Source organism: Moschus berezovskii, chromosome 5, assembly GCF_049115385.1.
Source record: "Moschus berezovskii isolate FMDL1 chromosome 5, NW_MosBer_1.0, whole genome shotgun sequence".
NCBI lineage: Eukaryota > Metazoa > Chordata > Mammalia > Artiodactyla > Moschidae > Moschus > Moschus berezovskii.
The window spans coordinates 28,987,113-29,004,319 of record NC_142464.1 but is presented as its reverse complement, the minus strand read 5'-3'; the positions used below and the strand labels follow the sequence as shown (position 1 = coordinate 29,004,319).

At 39.4% G+C, this 17,207-nt stretch overlaps 1 protein-coding gene across 2 annotated transcripts in view; it reads right to left on the bottom strand.

The window, feature by feature from the left end:
- The window catches only part of SLC9B2 (solute carrier family 9 member B2), a 65,269-nt gene that overhangs the window by 24,011 nt on the left and 24,051 nt on the right, over window positions 1-17,207 (bottom strand). For both annotated transcript variants that reach the window (XM_088836194.1, XM_055434845.2), the window contains exons 6-10: window positions 12,834-12,976; window positions 11,873-12,000; window positions 9,658-9,833; window positions 5,920-6,026; window positions 3,846-3,995 (exon numbers count right to left, since the gene is read on the bottom strand). In XM_088836194.1, coding sequence (XP_088692320.1) covers window positions 3,846-3,995; window positions 5,920-6,026; window positions 9,658-9,833; window positions 11,873-12,000; window positions 12,834-12,976 — 704 coding nt within the window. The remainder of the gene's footprint in view (window positions 1-3,845; window positions 3,996-5,919; window positions 6,027-9,657; window positions 9,834-11,872; window positions 12,001-12,833; window positions 12,977-17,207) is intronic.

Genomic DNA, 17,207 nt, shown 5'->3' with positions numbered 1-17,207 from the left:
TTTTCCAGGCAAGAGTACTGGAGTGGGTTGAAACTGCCTTCTCCGAAGAACTCCCTAGTTTTTCTTTAAAAAAACAAAACTGCAAAGTGAGGGGGCCCGGGCAGGTGGAGGAAGGGCCAAGTCAAGAAGCCCCATCTATTATCAGCGGGAGATTAGGGGCAGCTGAGGCACTGGCACTCCAAAAAGCGAGTTTGGCCATCTATTTCGCTGAGGGTCCAGACACAGCATCATCCGACCCGGAGATTGAGAAGTTGAACCTCCCCGCCAATCTCTGCATGGGGGGATCAACTGGCCTCCAGCTTCCATGAAATAAGGTGCTAGGAGCCTGCCCGGCTAACCTGTCGCACCCTGCGCAGAGGGGAGACCCCTAACCTCCCTTTCTTCCGCCATGGTGGCTGGCCGACTCCTTCCATCCCTAGATCTGGGTACCACTGGGCAAGTTACCCTCCCAAAGCCCTGGGGTAGGAACGTCTGACTCCGCTGCTCTGGATTGGCTCCAGACTAGCCCCACACTGGCTATTTGGGTGTGTGGCCTCCGGGAGGTCCTAGAAAATCACCCATAAGGCCAGGGTGGGAGTCGGGCAAGAGAATGGTGGGGGAAGGGCGCCACCTTGGCCGCCACTTTGTCCTCGCTCCACTTCCGAGAGAACTGCCATAGGACCCAGCAATCCCACTGCTGGGCATGCACGCCGAGGAAGCCAGAAGTGAAAGAGACACGTGTACCCCAGTGTTCATCGCAGCACTGTTTATAATAGCCAGGACATGGAAGCAACCTAGATGCCCATCTGCAGACGAATGGATAAGAAAGCTGTGGTACATATACACAATGGAGTATTACTCAGCCATTAAAAAGAATACATTTGAATCAGTTCTAATGAGGTGGATGAAACTGGAGCCTATTATACAGAGTGAAGTAAGCCAGAAAGAAAAACACCAATACAGTATACTAACGCATATATATGGAGTTTAGAAAGATGCAAATGATAACCCTGTATAGGAGACAGCAAAAGAGACACAGATGTATACAACAGTCTTTTGGACTCTGTGGGAGAGGACGAGGGTGGGATGATTTGGGAAAATGGCATTGAAACATATATATTATCATATGTGAAACGAATTGCCAGTCCAAGTTCAATGCATGATACAGGATGCTCGGGGCTGGTGTACTGGGATGAACCAGAGGGATGGTATGCGGAGGGAGGTGGGAGGGGGCTTCAAGATGGGGAACACATGTACACCCGGGGCAGATTCATGTCAATGTATGGCAAAACCAATACAATAATGTAAAGTAATTAGCGTCCAATTAAAATAAATACATTTATATTAAAAAATTTTAAAAAAAGAAATTGTAAATGATTTTTTCTTTCCTTTGCTTTCTGACTTTAATGTGTTATTTTCCAAAATTAACACTTTCACACTCAGAAATAAAATTAATATTATTTTATAATATTATAATAAAATATATAATAAATTATAATAAAAATAACATAATAAAATTAAATTATATATTTAAAATATTAAATTCTAATATAAAAATAAGTTTTATAATTTAGTATGAAATAGTAGTTTCATACTCAGAAATAAAATTATTCTCTTTACTAATTTCTTCTTTAATGATGAGTAAAGGTTACCATTAAGAAGTTAAGGTGATGTTTGACAGAAAACAACAAAATTCTGAAAAGCAATTACGCTTCAATTAAAAAATTAATAAATTAAAAATAAAAAAAGAAGTTAAGAAGACAGAGTTCAGTCTCAGTCACTATTCGGCTGCAACTCACAAGCAACTCCAAGTAAGAATGACCCAGCTGAACCTGTGGTGCTGGAGAAGACTCTTGAGAGTCCCTTGGACTGCAAGGAGATCCAACCAATCCATCCTAAAGGAAATCAGTCTTGAATATTCATTGGAAGGACTGATGCTGAAGCTGAAATTCCAATACTTCGGCCACCTGATGTGAAGAACTGACTCATTGGAAAAGACCCTGATGCTGGGAAAGATTGAAGGTGGGAGAAGGGGATGACAGAGGATGAGATGGTTGGATGGTATCACCAACTAGATGGACATGTGTTTGAGCAAGCTCCGAGAGTTGGTGATGGACAGGGAAGCCCGGCATACTGCAGTCCAAGGGGTTGCAAAGAGTTAGACACGACTGAGCGACTGAACTGAACTGAACTGACATATATCTAATTTCTTTGTTAAACTGAATAGCATATGATCCTGTCAAGGTTAAATCTACAAAAATGTATCTTAAATAAATGGCAATCATCTAATTTCCATAATACATATTAATAAAATGAGTAACTGTATACTTATGGCTGGAGTTTATGCTGGTTCAGATGGTAAAGCATCTGCCTGCAATGCAGGAGACCTGGGTTAGATCCCTGGGTCGGGAAGATCCCCTGGAGAAGGTGATGGCACTCCAGTATTCTTGCCTGGAAATCCCATTGACAGAGCAACCTGGCAGGTTACAATCCACAGGGTTGCAAAGAGTCAGACATGACTGAGTGACTAACACTTTCACTTTCATACTCATAGCTGATTCACACTGTTGTACAGCAGAAACTAATATAACATTGTAAAGCAATTATCCTCCAATTTGTAAAAAAAGTTCTATCAAAGGACTAAAAAAAGAAAACAAATAATCTTAATGATCTTGAAAATGGGAAAAGAAAACAAAGTAATCTTTTTTTTTAACCTTTTGCCTGTGCTGCACAGCATATAGGATCTACTGTCCTGACCAGGGATTGAACAGTCAGCCCCTGCATTGGCAGTGTGGAGTCTTAACCACTGGACCACCAGGGAAGTCCCCAAAATCATGTTACAGAAAACAGGCATAGGCTTTTTAATACACTGTCTAGTGAATATATGAAAAGATGATTAGTTTCACTCATAAAGAAATATAATTGGATCAGCAGTGAGGTACATTTCTCACCCATTAGATCAGCACAGTGTCTGATGACTGAAAACAGATCAGAGAAGTAGATTTTCTCATATGCTATTGGTGAGAACATACATTGGTACAGTCTTTTATTTTTTTCTATTTTTTATTTTTGGTACAGTCTTTTAAAGGGGCAAATTGATATTATCAAAGTATCAAAGAATAAGTCTTTCAAAGAATAATCCTATTTCTAGAAACCTATCCTATAAACTCAATAATATGCTATAATTTGTTAAATTTCTTCTCACTGAATATTTAAGATGTTTTAGGATGTTACATCATAGTTTAATTGGAAGCCTTCTTTTTCTTTCTTGATAGCATGCAAAATAATAAGATTGGATAGTGTCCCAGCGTTTATGAAATATAGTATATGGAAGGGCATTTTATTGAAGCATCTTTTTTTGCCTTAGAAAATTAGAAATGATCTAATGTCTGTTAGAGGGAGAACAAATAAATAGACTTTAGCACAACTATCCCCTAGAAAATGAAATGGCAACTCACTCCAGTATTCTTGCCTGGGAAATCCCATGGACAGAGGAGCCTGGAGGGCTAGAGTCCATGGGGTTGCCATGAGTTGGACACAACTTAGCAACTAATGCTACTACTAGCACAACTATATAATGTAATACTCTGCAGCACTTACACAGGATAAGGAAGGCAGCATGGAAATAGGACCAAGATATGTTTTAAGTAAGTATACGAGTTTTAAGTAAAGACATTAAGTTACAGTTTAGTATGTAAAGGGAAAAGCATGTGCATGTGTGAACTCAGGTATACGTTTACAAATGCATGGAAACTAGCTTTTATGACTAAGCAATTTCATTAATTTGATGGTAAGAACATATCTGAAAGAAAAAATTAATCTGATCAGAAAGTAATTGTGACCAGAAGAGCTGAAGATGAATTCACCTTTGTGCTGGCCCATCCTCTGCCCGCAAGGAAAGCTGTGACCAGCGTGCACAGTCCTCCTGACCCAGGGAAACCAAAAAACGTGCTGCTGAACACAGCCAGCACAGCCAGCCCCAAGACCAGGAATGCTCTCTTCCACACAAGCTTGTCCTAGAGGAGGAAAAAGGGTGGTTAGCTCAGTTATTTCATGCAACTGATTTCTAATTATTGATTTTTCCATATTCAGGACTTAGTAGAAAATAAATATGTCTGTGTCCGAGCACATAAGTGTGTGACATAATATTTACTTTCTTTTCCTTAGTAAGAGTAGAGTTAGCATATGAATAAATGTAGGTTCCTCTCCCAGGAATACCAGCTATCCTTCTCTGCAGTTATCAGAGCAGAACTTCTCAGGGCTAAATGAAACAGCAGAAAAAAGCACAAGGGCCTTGGGGACAGAGAGTCCGGGGTTAAAATTTTAGCTTTGGCACCACTGGTGGTATGGCTGGCCACATTACTTAAACTCTCCAAGATTTTCTTCCTCTTTCCCAAAAAGCAGTTATATCACAGGGATTCTGTGAAGGCTAAACATATGCCATCTTTATGATTTTTAGGCTCTCCGTTCACTCTTTAATTTGATGCTCTCCTGGTCTTTATTTCTAAATCTTTGAATACCAAGAAGCTTAAGAGACTGTAAAGTGAGAGTAGTTTTTTGCTGTTGATTTTTAAAGTCTTAGAAATGTATACCTCTTTCCTTTCACTTTTCCCTGTTTGGCCTTTTAAACTTCTTGATCACTTTAGAAGGCAGGCAGGCTTCTAGAAGTGCTTGGCTTGGAGGCATGCAGGCCCTGGCGGTGGGTCACCTGGGTCATTCCCAGCTCCACTGCTTTCTAGCTGTGTGACCTTGCTTAAGTCCCTCAGCTTTAAGCCTCAATTTCCTCATCAGTAAAATGGTCATATTAATAGTACTCATTTCATGAGTTATTGTATGGAGTGTCCTAGATCAGCACTTTACAACAGAACATTCAGTAACGATGGAAATTTCTGTATCTGCATTGTCTGCAGGAGTGTTGTTTTTGTTTTAAACTTTATTACTGGAATATAATTGCTTTACAATGTTGTGTTAGTTTCTGCTGTACAACAAAGTGAATCAGCTGTATGTATACATATATACCCACCCTTTTCTGTATCTGTGGTGGTCATGTATAGCTAGTGGCTGCTATATTGAATAAGTGGCACTTTATTGTACATACCACATCACTTTACACACAGTAAGTAAACTATTATTTTCACTTTATTTTATTATTTAATTAGAAAATCCTATAATTTTCCTTTATTCATTCATAAAATCTTTTATAGACAATTTCAAATGGAGTTTTTTGGAGCACAGTGAAAATTCAAACCAACATACGTTCTAGTAATGATAGTTTTAATGTTTTTACTTAAAGTTCTAGTTTAAGTAAGTTTCTAATTCTATTCAAAATGCTCTGAAATCTCAAAATAATGCCAGTTCTTGTGGGGAAAAAAGACTTTTAATCTTTATCTATTCTAAAAGACTTAGGAGAGCAGAGGAAACAAAATCTTTGCTACTATTAAGAAATCATGGTGTACAGTAAGGAACTTTGATATCTTTGGTGAGGAATATTGGACTATATTATGATGAAATGTTACGTCTATTTGATAGTATTAGAATCTAAGGTATTTTGATATTAAAAAAGAGGCCCCCAAAGCCATTTCATATCTTGACTTAGCTAAGTGTCATGAATAATGATAAAATTAAAATTCAATAATAAAATTAAAATAAATACAAAGATATGTATCATAGTATTTTAGAACTGATGTTATTTGTTTTGCAGTAGACTTTGAAGCATACAGAATATAAGTTGGAGAAAAATATTCCAGGACTGTCTTACAAACCTTACACATCTAATCCTCTTCATAAGCCTCAAGAACAGTGCTGATATCACAATGAGCAGAGTTAACATAGTGAACCATTTTCTAAATCACATACTTCACATCAGCTTTCAGGACAGTGTTCTAGAACGCTTCTCTAATGACATCTTACAGAACAACGTGCTCACAGATTATCTCTTACCTGGTCACTGCTTGGAAAATACTGAATAAAAAATCCAAGAACCAACCCAGTCACCACACCAATGATCACCTCCAAAACACCTTTGAGAACATTAAAAACTGTGGAGCCTTAAAAACACATAAAAAGAAAAACTTCAGCCAGAATTCTAAATCCATAAACACACAGAGTTTAATCATTAACATAAAGCATATAATTACATACAAGGAAAAATTTACAGATATTTCCTGCTCTCCACATTCTTCAAGTGTCTAATTAAATGGGCCTATATTAAGGAAAGTGTGCATATTACTGGAGATAAATTTTAAAACAGGCATAAGCTATGAGTTGTGCACCTTTGTCTATGCTTACTTCAGTATAAATTTACTTATTATTTACTAAGAAAATATGAAAGATAAAATTCATGAATCAGGGCTTTGTTCTATCGTATTATATGCATAGGCTGTGAGTAGACAAATCTAGTATTTAAACTTCCATTTAAGAGCTTGATATTTTAATAATACATGCACATACTTTAGTAGCTCTAATATGTATAGAATATAGTAACTTATAAAAATTATTAGTTAGTCATGTCTGACTGTTTGCGACCCCATGGACTGTAGGCTGCCAGGCTCCTCTATCCATGGGATTTTCCAGGCAAAAATGCTGGAGTGGGTTGCCATTTCCTTCTCCAAGGGATCTTCCCTGGCCTAGGGATCTAACTGGGGTTTCCTTCATTGCAGGCAGACATGAGCCACCAGGGAAGGCCCCAAGGTAATGTAAGAATCAGACAATTAAAGTAAAACATCTTTTCTTACTACAATGAGTGTAGGGGACTTACCCCTTCTCAAATATTATTTCTAAGAGTAAATCTGAAAATAAATTATTTTTGAAATTGCTCTTAGAAGAGCCTTTGTTGCTTAGGCTCTTTGAAATAACATAATATAGAAGTAAGTAAACTATATTTTCCCCCATAGCAAACAGGGTTTAGGAAACTTTAAAAAAATCTTTGCTAGCACATTGTGCAGAAAATTATACTAAACTGCTCAACATATAAAGCCCTTCTCACTTACTGTCCTAAGGAAATGTGTACCAACTAGTTATGTGGTTTCTTGTTATTGTAGTTTCAGGTACAGAATATGCCACCCCAAAGTATGCCACTTTGGCATAAGGATTATTTTGAGCTGAAGGCAACTGGGAAGAAACAGATACAAGATAAGTTCTCTGCCTTCTCTCTATTTGCTTTTAAAAGCAGGATATGAATGTGTAAAGCTGTCCCTCTCGCCTCTCTATCAGGAAGGACAGAAGTTAACCACCAAGGCAACTGGGAACCCTAATCAGCCCACGGACAGCACCAGAGGAATCTGCATAAGAAACTGCTGAATCAGCCCTTATCTAACTGTAGTTTGCTCTTGTATTTGCCTTTTCACAATTTGTTGCCTCTAAAAGCTCAAAGTCCTTCTCCTTTGTCTTCCATTTCTCTAAAATTATTGTTGTTTGCTAAGATGCTATAGAAACCCTAATTCTTACCATCCTAAGTTACTCAGCACTGTCTGCTCCTATGTGTAAGCATGACGCACAGGCTAATAAACTGTGTTTCTCTTGTTAATCTGTCTTTGGTCAGTCTGATTTACTGGGTCTCAGTCAATGAACCCAAGATCAGTAGAGGGGAAACATCTTTTCCTCCTCAATAGTTTCAATCCTCTCTTACTAAAAAAAAGAGAGAGAGAGAATTCCTTGGTGGTACAGTGGTTAAAACTCTGCACTTTCTTTGCTGAGGGCCTGAGTTCAATACCTGGTCCAGGAACTAAGATCCTATAAGCCGCATGGTGCAGTCAAAAAAACAAAACAAAAAACTTAACCTCTGTAGTGATTTTTGTTTAGCTAGGACAGCTCTCTGTTAGGTAATGGTGTGACTGTCAAAACCATCTAGCTGGGATAGTAGCCCAAGTTTGAGCTAATATAAATAATTTACTATATATTTTCAATTTACTATAAATGTGTAGAAAGGAGCCAATTAGTTTCAGTCACTGATATGGTGTGTGCATGCATGCTAAGTTACTTCATTCATGTCTGACTCTTTGTGACCCTATGGACTGTAGCCTGCCAGGCTCCTCTGTCCATGGAATTCTTCAGGCAAGAGTACTGGAATGGGTTGCCATGCCCTCCTCCAGGTTCTGATAAAGTAAGGTTCTTTAAAAAAAGACTTCTTATGTCCTGCCTCTGGTAATTCTGACTTAGTAAATCTGACAAGGCTTGGGACCCACATTGTAAAGAGACTGCAGGGAGTTTCCATTCAAAAGGCCTAAGGACCACATTTAGTGCAGCAGGGCAGAGGGAACACAGCATTGCTGACTGTGAAGGTTCTTCAGGCTCTCCACAGCCCCCAGCCCTGCAGACCCTCCTCATTGCTCTCCCTGCCCTACTCTTTCCCATCCCCTGGGATTCTAATGCAAACTCTAAAGCCATGGTTTCCATTCCCAGAGGTTCTGATTTAATTGGCCTAAAGGGGGTACCTAACATGAGTATTTTTAAAAACTCCCCAGGTAATACTAGTGTGCAGCTGAGGCTGACAACCATTATTTTAAAGGTGTATATATCAGGAAAACAGGGAGAACATACCTCTGGATAGGTACAGCAGAATTAAAAGAGACAAAGTGTAGATCTGACTTAACAGGTAAGTGGGAATCCTTGTTGTATACATATATATATACACATATATATATATATATATTTTTTTTTTGGTTGTACCACACAGCATGTGGGATTTTAGTTCCCCAATTGGAGATTGAACCCATACCTCCTGCATTGGAAGGGTGGAGTCTTAACCACTGGACCACTAGGGAAGTCCCCCTCATTGATTCTTGAACGGGAGGGTAACCTTATGAAAGCCATGTTTTGACAAGATCAATTTTCCCATGACATACAGCAGGGAGTGTATATATTTGACAACTTTGGGGCAACAGGAAGAGATGACGTTCTAGGTAATTGGCAGAAATCATATGTAACCAAACAAACAAAAGGGACAATAACTACAGCAGGGTGGAGAGCCTGAAAATCCATGACCTTCTAAGAAGGTGTGTTCCTGTGAGATAATTTGAAGATAATTACAATTAAGCTACAACTACATTTTGCCAATAGTATGAAACCACAAATCTTATCTCCCAATCTTGGACATGGATTAAAAAATGAACTTAAATTTATGCTGCACCAAAGGAGAGTGAAAGTGTTGAATAATACTGGGAGAGAAAAAAAGTGCCTTCTTTTTAAATTACTACTTAAAATATAATGTGTCCATATCAAACACTGAGTATTAAAAACATACCCATGAAAATCATTTGCTGCTATTACACATAAAATGTTAAACCTGTTCCTGTTTTAGAAGAGTGCTGTTTCTTCCACTCGGCCTGCTGTCTGTCATCGCGCTCATTGAAAATCTCCTCATCCCTTGTGTGAGGTCTCCAAGACCAAACTTTCCCAGAGGCTCCATGCAAAAGCTGTTCTAATCCTTCTTTAAACTCTGAAAATTTGACTCTCCCCTTACTGAACTTACCAGACTGCTTGAGCAGTTTCTGTCTAGATGGTGAAGAGAGTAAAGACAGGAAGCAACTGGTCCTGTCTTAGGAATGGAACTAACTCTTGGGAGGTAACTCTTTTTCTATTCTAAGCTGCCTTTATCAAGCAACTATGCCATGCTTGTAACATCATAACCTATGTCTTTAGAGCATGAGAGAACAGCACGTTGTGAATGGATCGGTATACCTGTGGAGAAGGCCATGCCCAGGCAGGTGTTGAAGCCAGTGATGGCCAGAATGTCATCGAAGCTGCCAGCAGCCATGAGTAAGGTGGGGATGCCTTTCTCGACACCATAACCTCCTTCCTGCAAAAGGAGCATTGAAGGCACCACGACAGCTGGAGACACAGCACCTAAAACAAAACTAAGCAGGCAGTGCTTTAGGCATTTATGATAGTATCTTACTACTATCTTATTGCTGTTGTTATTAAAATTATAGTGCCCACTACTCTTTTAAAGATTATACTTTAGAAAACTATAGCCTTTCAGACAGCAGCAAAGAACCAAACCAGAAACATATGCACACATACAAGTTCCACGGAACACTTTTCCAAAGTGTGGCTATGGATAATCTATATTGAAATTACTTAGGTTGCCTAAAAATATATATTTATGAGTGTTATAAAAGACCTATTGGAGTTATGCCCCAGGAATCTTTTTTTTAGAAAAGAAAAACAAAAAACCATTTATGATATGAGGTCTGAAAAACACAGACACAGATTTTTTGAATTGGAACTCACTAAAATTAGGCATTCTAGGACTTTGTATGTAAAATAAAAAAATAGATTAGAAGGAGAAGGCTGCAATGGCACTGACTGTGAAGCAGTAGAAACAGCAGAAAGCATTTTAGAGAGCTTTCAGTTCAGTTCAGTTCAGTCGCTCAGTCGTGTCCGACTCTCTGCGACCCAATGAATCACAGCACGCCAGGCCTCCCTGTCCATCACCAACTCCTAGAGTTCACTCAAACTCATGTCCATCGAGTCGGTGATGTCATCCAGCCATCTCATTCTCCATAGTCCCCGTCTCCTCCCACCCCCAATCCCTCCCAGCATCAGAGTCTTTTCCAGTGAGTCAATTCGTCGCATGAGGTGGCCAAAGTTTACTGCATGCCAAACACTATTTTAAACATTTTATATATATTAAGCAAATTAATTCTCACAATAACTCCATGAAATACTTACAATAATTATCTTCATTTTTGCAAATGGGTAAATTGAAGCACAAAGAGGTTAAATAACTTGACAAAGACATTATTTGTGTAATGCAAAGTCACGGAGCTGGGATTTGAATCCAAGCCATGTAGCTCCAGGGTCGTAACCCTGAGAAATAAGAATTTACTTCTTGTCTACTCACTAGCACTAAATTCTTACTAAGTACTTTCACATTTATTTGCTTCTCATATCTCTAACCACGTAATCAAAACAGTCTGGTGATAGAAGAAGGAGGAAAACAATGCTGAATGTTGATCACTGTTACTCTATTTTTTTATTCTTTGTACAGACTCTCAGGTGAGACCTGGCATGTCTCTCACTAACAAGGAATCACACAGAGGTAAAAGATCATGATTTCTTCAACAGTTTATTATAATCACTGCAAAAGTCAGACATCCTTGCTCTTTCTGCATGTGTGCTCAGTTGTGTCTGACTGTTTGAGACTCCAAGGACTGTAGCCTGCTAGGCTCCTCTGTCCATAGAATTTTCCAGGCAAGAATACTGGAGTGGGTTGCTGAATTTCCTTCTCCAGGAGATCTTCCCAATCCAGGGATCAAACCCATGTCTTCTGCATCGACAGGAGGATTCTTCACCACTTGCGACACTTGGGAAGCCCATAAAGTTAGACATACACTACTACATATACTATACTTTGAAACTAATATTTAGATTATGCCAGAACATCAGCTGAAGAATTGATGCTTTTGAACTGTGCCGTTGGAGAAGACTCTTGAGAGTCCCTTGGACTGCAAGGAGATCCAACCAGTCCATCCTAAAGGAAATTAGTCCTGAATATTCATTGGAAGGACTGATGCTGAAGCTGATACTTTGGCCCCCTGACGTGAAGAACTGACTCATTTGAAAAGACCCTGATGCTGGGAAAGATTGAAGGCAGGAGGAGAAGGGGACGACAGAGGATGAGATGGTTGGCTGGCATCACTGACTCAATGGACATGAGTTTCAGTAAACTCCGAGAGTTGACGATGTACAGGGAGGCCTGGTGAACTGCGGTCCATGGGGTCACAAAGAGTCACACAGGACTGACTGACTGAAGTGAACTGAAGAACATCAGTGATGTATTTTCTGATGTCCTCAAGAAAATGCTATTATGTATTCTCCTGTAAGGAATCAGTGAAAGTACTAAAATGTCTGTGCATATTTTCATACAACAACAAAAAAAATCATGAATTACCCCAGCATGAATCCCCATTGCCATGGTAAACCCATGAGGAAGTAGGCCAGGACAGCAGATGCACACGCCTCCGTGAGACAAGGACCCAAGGATAACCTGACACAAACACCCTTCAACTTTTTCAGGGCCTGAAATATAAACACAGACATACTAAAATAATTCTCTAAAGAACTGTAGAGATTATGACCTTAATTGCTTTTGCAATTAATGCGTACTCAGATCATCACACATTTTCTGGGAATGTTCCACTTAGAACATCCTGTGTTCTAAGTGTTAAGAGAAAGCTTATCTATTCCTCACAGCAGCCCTACGATACAGGTAATATCATTATGCCCATTTTGTAGATGTCCTCATGCAAAAAGGCACACGTTAAAGTGCTTGGCCTCAGATCACAACATCAGTGAGCTGTGGATCTAGGTTTGCACCCAAGCAGGCCGCTTCCATTGTCTGTATTCATAATCCACACACTAGCTGATTTAATCCTCTCAGGTTGAGCTTTATTTATAATCTGTGGTACGGGTGAAAACCTTTATCCCCCAAAATATTCATTCCCACAATCAAAACATACATGTAAAAAGCATTAATAAAACCCATACTTGAGACCCATTCTATATACAAGGCAGTTTCCTGAGCCAGTACTCAGCCCTAAAAACTTGTATGGGGCTTTGCCCACCAAAAATGACATCTCCTCTCTCTCAAGTATCATCTATAACTACAGCCAATATCTCTGTCAGAGAAGTGGAGGATCTTTATTCTTGGTGTTGTCACCACACAGTAGCTCCACTTTTCTCCAAGAAAGAATAGGCAACATCTTCTGGGGCAATCCTGCATGGATTCTCTTCTTGTCCTGAGAATGTCATGCAGTGTCCACTCCCATTCCCAAAGCTCAGTGATTCTAAATACTGGCAGTAGTGAAGGAGCAAAATTCCTTGGTCAATAATTAGAAATCTGTACTTCGTACATTTGAATCAAGCCCGAGACCAGCACGGACCAATATGACAGACAGGGCTATACTTCTCAAAGCAGAAGACCACTTGTGCTTGATCTGTACATTATCACTGATGACAGGGATATTTCTGATGAGAAAGCCAGCAAGCAGCATGCCTAGAATGGAGAAGTCAACAATTCTTTAGTTTTCAAATAAAGGCAGTAAGTTTTGGCATTTTAGCTATTAAAGAGACAACCCTATAATCCTAGGTAGATAATAGCAATACTTTCTTTTTTGCTTATTTGTTAGGTGAAATTAGGTTAAACTTTTAATTAAAAAAATTAAAATAATATAATCAATTAGAGGAGCTAATGTAAGGTTTTAATATGCAGATAAAGACAACTGATTAGAATTATTAATAATTCCTAAACTGAACCTGAAAGGGAGAAACAGGAGGTAGTATTTGGATAGAAAATGTGATCAAATTCTACATGTAAAATTTTTTAATACAATGTCCAGTTTAGTCACCTCTTTGTGTGTAAAGAGCAAATAGCTTCTGAAATTATTGGCTATGTCAGATTACCAGAAATATCAATAAATACCTATATGGATTCTATTTTACCTTCACATAAGATAATTTAATTAAAAAACACATAACCTGCTCTGCAAAGGCTTAGAGTGAGTTTTGATGAAATGTGACATGCTCTGTTATGTCAGGTGGTAACTCTTTTTTTCCTTAGCCATTCAACATTCACCAAATGCCTTCAGTGTTTCAGATACTATAATAGGCATGAGAGATATAATAATGAACAAAAACTGGGTACCACACCTCAACAAGCTTTCAGCCTCTAGGGGAGCAAGACAAATTGACAAACTGAATTTTACAGAAGCATGAGGAGGTACTGTATGAGCTGAGATGGAAGGGGTGAGTCAGAATGGTTCCAGGAAGAGGAAAAGGGGTGGAGACTAATGAGCTGAAAAGTCTCTGAAAGAGAAAGCAGTTTCTTCCAAGGTATGAAAAAGAAGTGCAACATTTTGGGAAGGGCAGGTAGCTGAGTGTGACTGAGAAGTTTGTGAGGGAATCCTGCCCTCAGTGATAACACCACATGCCATACAAAGGGAAATACTTCTCCAGCAGATACTGTGAGCTTCTAGCCTCTGTTCTCCAGCACTGGCCTCTTCTCACCATGCCCTTATAAGCACCACCCGTTAAATGACTGGACACATTTACGAGTGTTGGGATGTTTTGAATATAAGCTGCTGCTGCTGCTGCTAAGTCACTTCAGTCGTGTCCGACTCTGTGTGACCCCACAGACAGAAGCCCACCAGGCTCCCCGTCCCTGGGATTCTCCAGGCAAGAACACTGGAGTGGGTTGCCATTTCCTTCTCCAATGTGTGAAAGTGAAAAGTGAAAGTGAAGTCGCTCAGTCGTGTCCGACCCTTAGCGACCCCACGGACTGCAGCCTACCAGGCTCCTCCATCCATGGGATTTTCCAGGCAAGAGTACTGGAGTGGCTTGCCATTGCCTTCTCCGTGAATATAAGCTATGAGAACAGAAAAGAATCAACAGTACTTTTTTTGTGACTTGCTCCAGACCCAGATAGGTAAAGGAGCACCCCTCCCAGGCATATTTCATTACTAACATTTCATCTGGAAGAAGATCTCTAAGTTCTGAATTCTGCAGTCACGGTCTTTCTAGATTTTTGTGAAAGTAATAACTGGCCCACAATAACTACTTTTAAAATAATAATTATAAGAATAATACATGCCTATGGTAAAATTAAAAATTACTGACAAGGATAAAGTGACAAGTATATGCCCCACCTCAACTTGGAGGAATCTTCATTCCTCAAAGGTTTGTTTCCACTGTTAAGGATTTTCAGTCCACTTTCAGAAAGTTTCAATACCTATTTAAGCATACCTGTGCCTGTGCCTGTGTGTGTGTGTGCTGGACACAAATAAAAGCACATTTATAACCATTGTGTAATTTTTCCTCCTTTAACAATATATCCCGGACATATTTCCACTGAGGTGTGCACATACACACACGCGCGTGCATATGTGTGTGTGTGTGTATTTGCCTTATTTTTTAATAGTTGCAAAAGAATCTCATTGGAAGTACCATAATTTGGGGACCAATTAATGAGCTTAAAATATTTTTCACTACAAACATTGCTGAAATGAGCACAGTTCATACATCAAGTGTTTATTAAGGGCCAAACCTTTCTGATACCCTGATAATACAGATATGAGCCAGACCAACTTGCGGTCTTTGCTCACATGGAGCGTACATATTTGTAGGTTTGTTTAAGTGTATCCACAGGACAATTTCTAGCAGTTCAAATATTAAGCCCTAAGGTACAGGCATATTTTTTATATATGGATACTGATGAATTATCAAGTCCAAAATATTGCACTAACCGTATATTTTATTAGTTATGTCAATCGCTCCTTACTGAAACTTAAAATGTGGATCTAAACCAGCCCTAAATTATTATAGCATGTAACTACCTGAAATCAAAAAGAATAATAATCTAATATGTTATGACGCTTTCTTGGAGTTTTAAGGTAGAAGGGAGCATTTTCTGTTCCCCAGATGAAAGTGAAAATTTCCCCGGGCCTCGGTTTCCTTTACCAGTGCTCTGGGTTTCTGGGGCCGCCTGACAGCACCTTGGCTGGCGTCCTCTTCTTGCCTTTAAGCCCACGTGGGCCTCTCCCTTGGTTGTGGAAGAAAGAATACCTTCCTTGATGGAGGACTGTTATTCTTTTTTTCTTAATTTGTATTATGGAAATTTTTTTTTCAATAATAATTTGCTTCAAAAAAGCTTGGAAGTAGGTGAAATAAGATTGGCCATGAATTGATAACTCTTACATATTTAAAAATATTTCCATTTAAGAATAAAAAAGAATATACTCCTCTATTAAGAAAGGCATTCTTTCCTCCACAGCCAACAGAGAGGCCCAAGTGGGCTCACAGGCAAGAAGAAGAACATTCAAATAAAAATCATCAGCACAGACCACTGGCAAAGGAAAGTGGTCCAGGGAAATTGCCTTCACGTTCATTTTGGGAACAAAACATGCACCTTCATCCTCCATTGCCAGCCACTATTTCTTCTTCTTTAAATCTTTTAAAAAATATTTATGTATTTATATTGGTGGTGCCAGGTATTAGTTGCAGCACACGGGATCTTTAGTTGCAGCATGTTGGATCTAGTTCCCTGACCAGGGATTGAACCTGGGCCCCCTGAATTGGGAACGTAGAGTCTTAGACACTGGACCACCAGGGAAGTCCCTCTAGCAATTATTTCAGTGAATTTTTGAAAATATAGAACAGGCAATTATCATACACATTCTGTCATAACAAGCCTTTATGAATTCGGATAACGTTCCAGTTTCAGATCCTGGCTGTATTACAACAGTGATTTGAGTGACACTTAGTGGCAAAGAATCCACCTGGGATGCAGAAGACGCAGGAGATGTTGGTTAGATCCCTGGGTTGGGAAGATCCCCTGGAGGAGGAAATGGCAAGCCATTCCAGTATTTTTGCCTGGAGAATCCCACAGACAGAGGAGCCTTGCAGGTAACAGTTTACAGGATTGCAGAGTTGGACATGACTGAAGCGACTGAGCACACACGACCACAGTAAGAACTGGTCAACTTTTCTGTTACAAGTATTAACACTGCAAAAAGGGATGGTAAGATACATCAGATATGTGACCTTCGAGAATGATTCCAGTTACCCCAGGAGATTTCACGTGATCTCAAAGCCCAGGGATGTACCCCTTGGCTACAGGGTATATTTTGTCGTAATGACAGGCATGGAATGGGGAAAAGATGAAGTATAAAGCGCTTTTTCATGGGTTCTGGAACAGCAGTCTCAACTTAGGTCGCATATTAGAATCACTTGGGGAACTTTTAAAAATTCTGATGCCCAGAGCATATAGCGCATCAATTAATTCAGAATCTTTGGGCACCAGCTTTTAAAAAACTTCCTGAAATGATTCCTATGTGCAACCAGGTTTGAGAACTTATGATTATTAGACTATTTGAAAACTTAAGATAACTTATTGGGCTTCCCTGGTGGCTCAGATGGTAAAGAATCCGCCTGCAACGCAGGATACCTAGGTTTGATCCGTGGGTTGGGAAGATCGCCTGGAGGAGGAAATGGCAACCCACTCAAGAATTCTTGCCTGGAGAATTCCATGGACAGAGGAGCCTGGCTGGCTACAGTCCTCAGGGTCGCAAAAGAGTCAGACACGACTGAAGTGACTAACTCTCTCTCTAAAACAGCTTATTAGAAATGCAAAATCTCAGGTCCCATCCTCAGATCTACTTAATTAGAAGCTGCATTGCAACAAGGTCCCAAGGTCATTTTTCTATGATAAAGTTTGAGAAACACTGATTTAG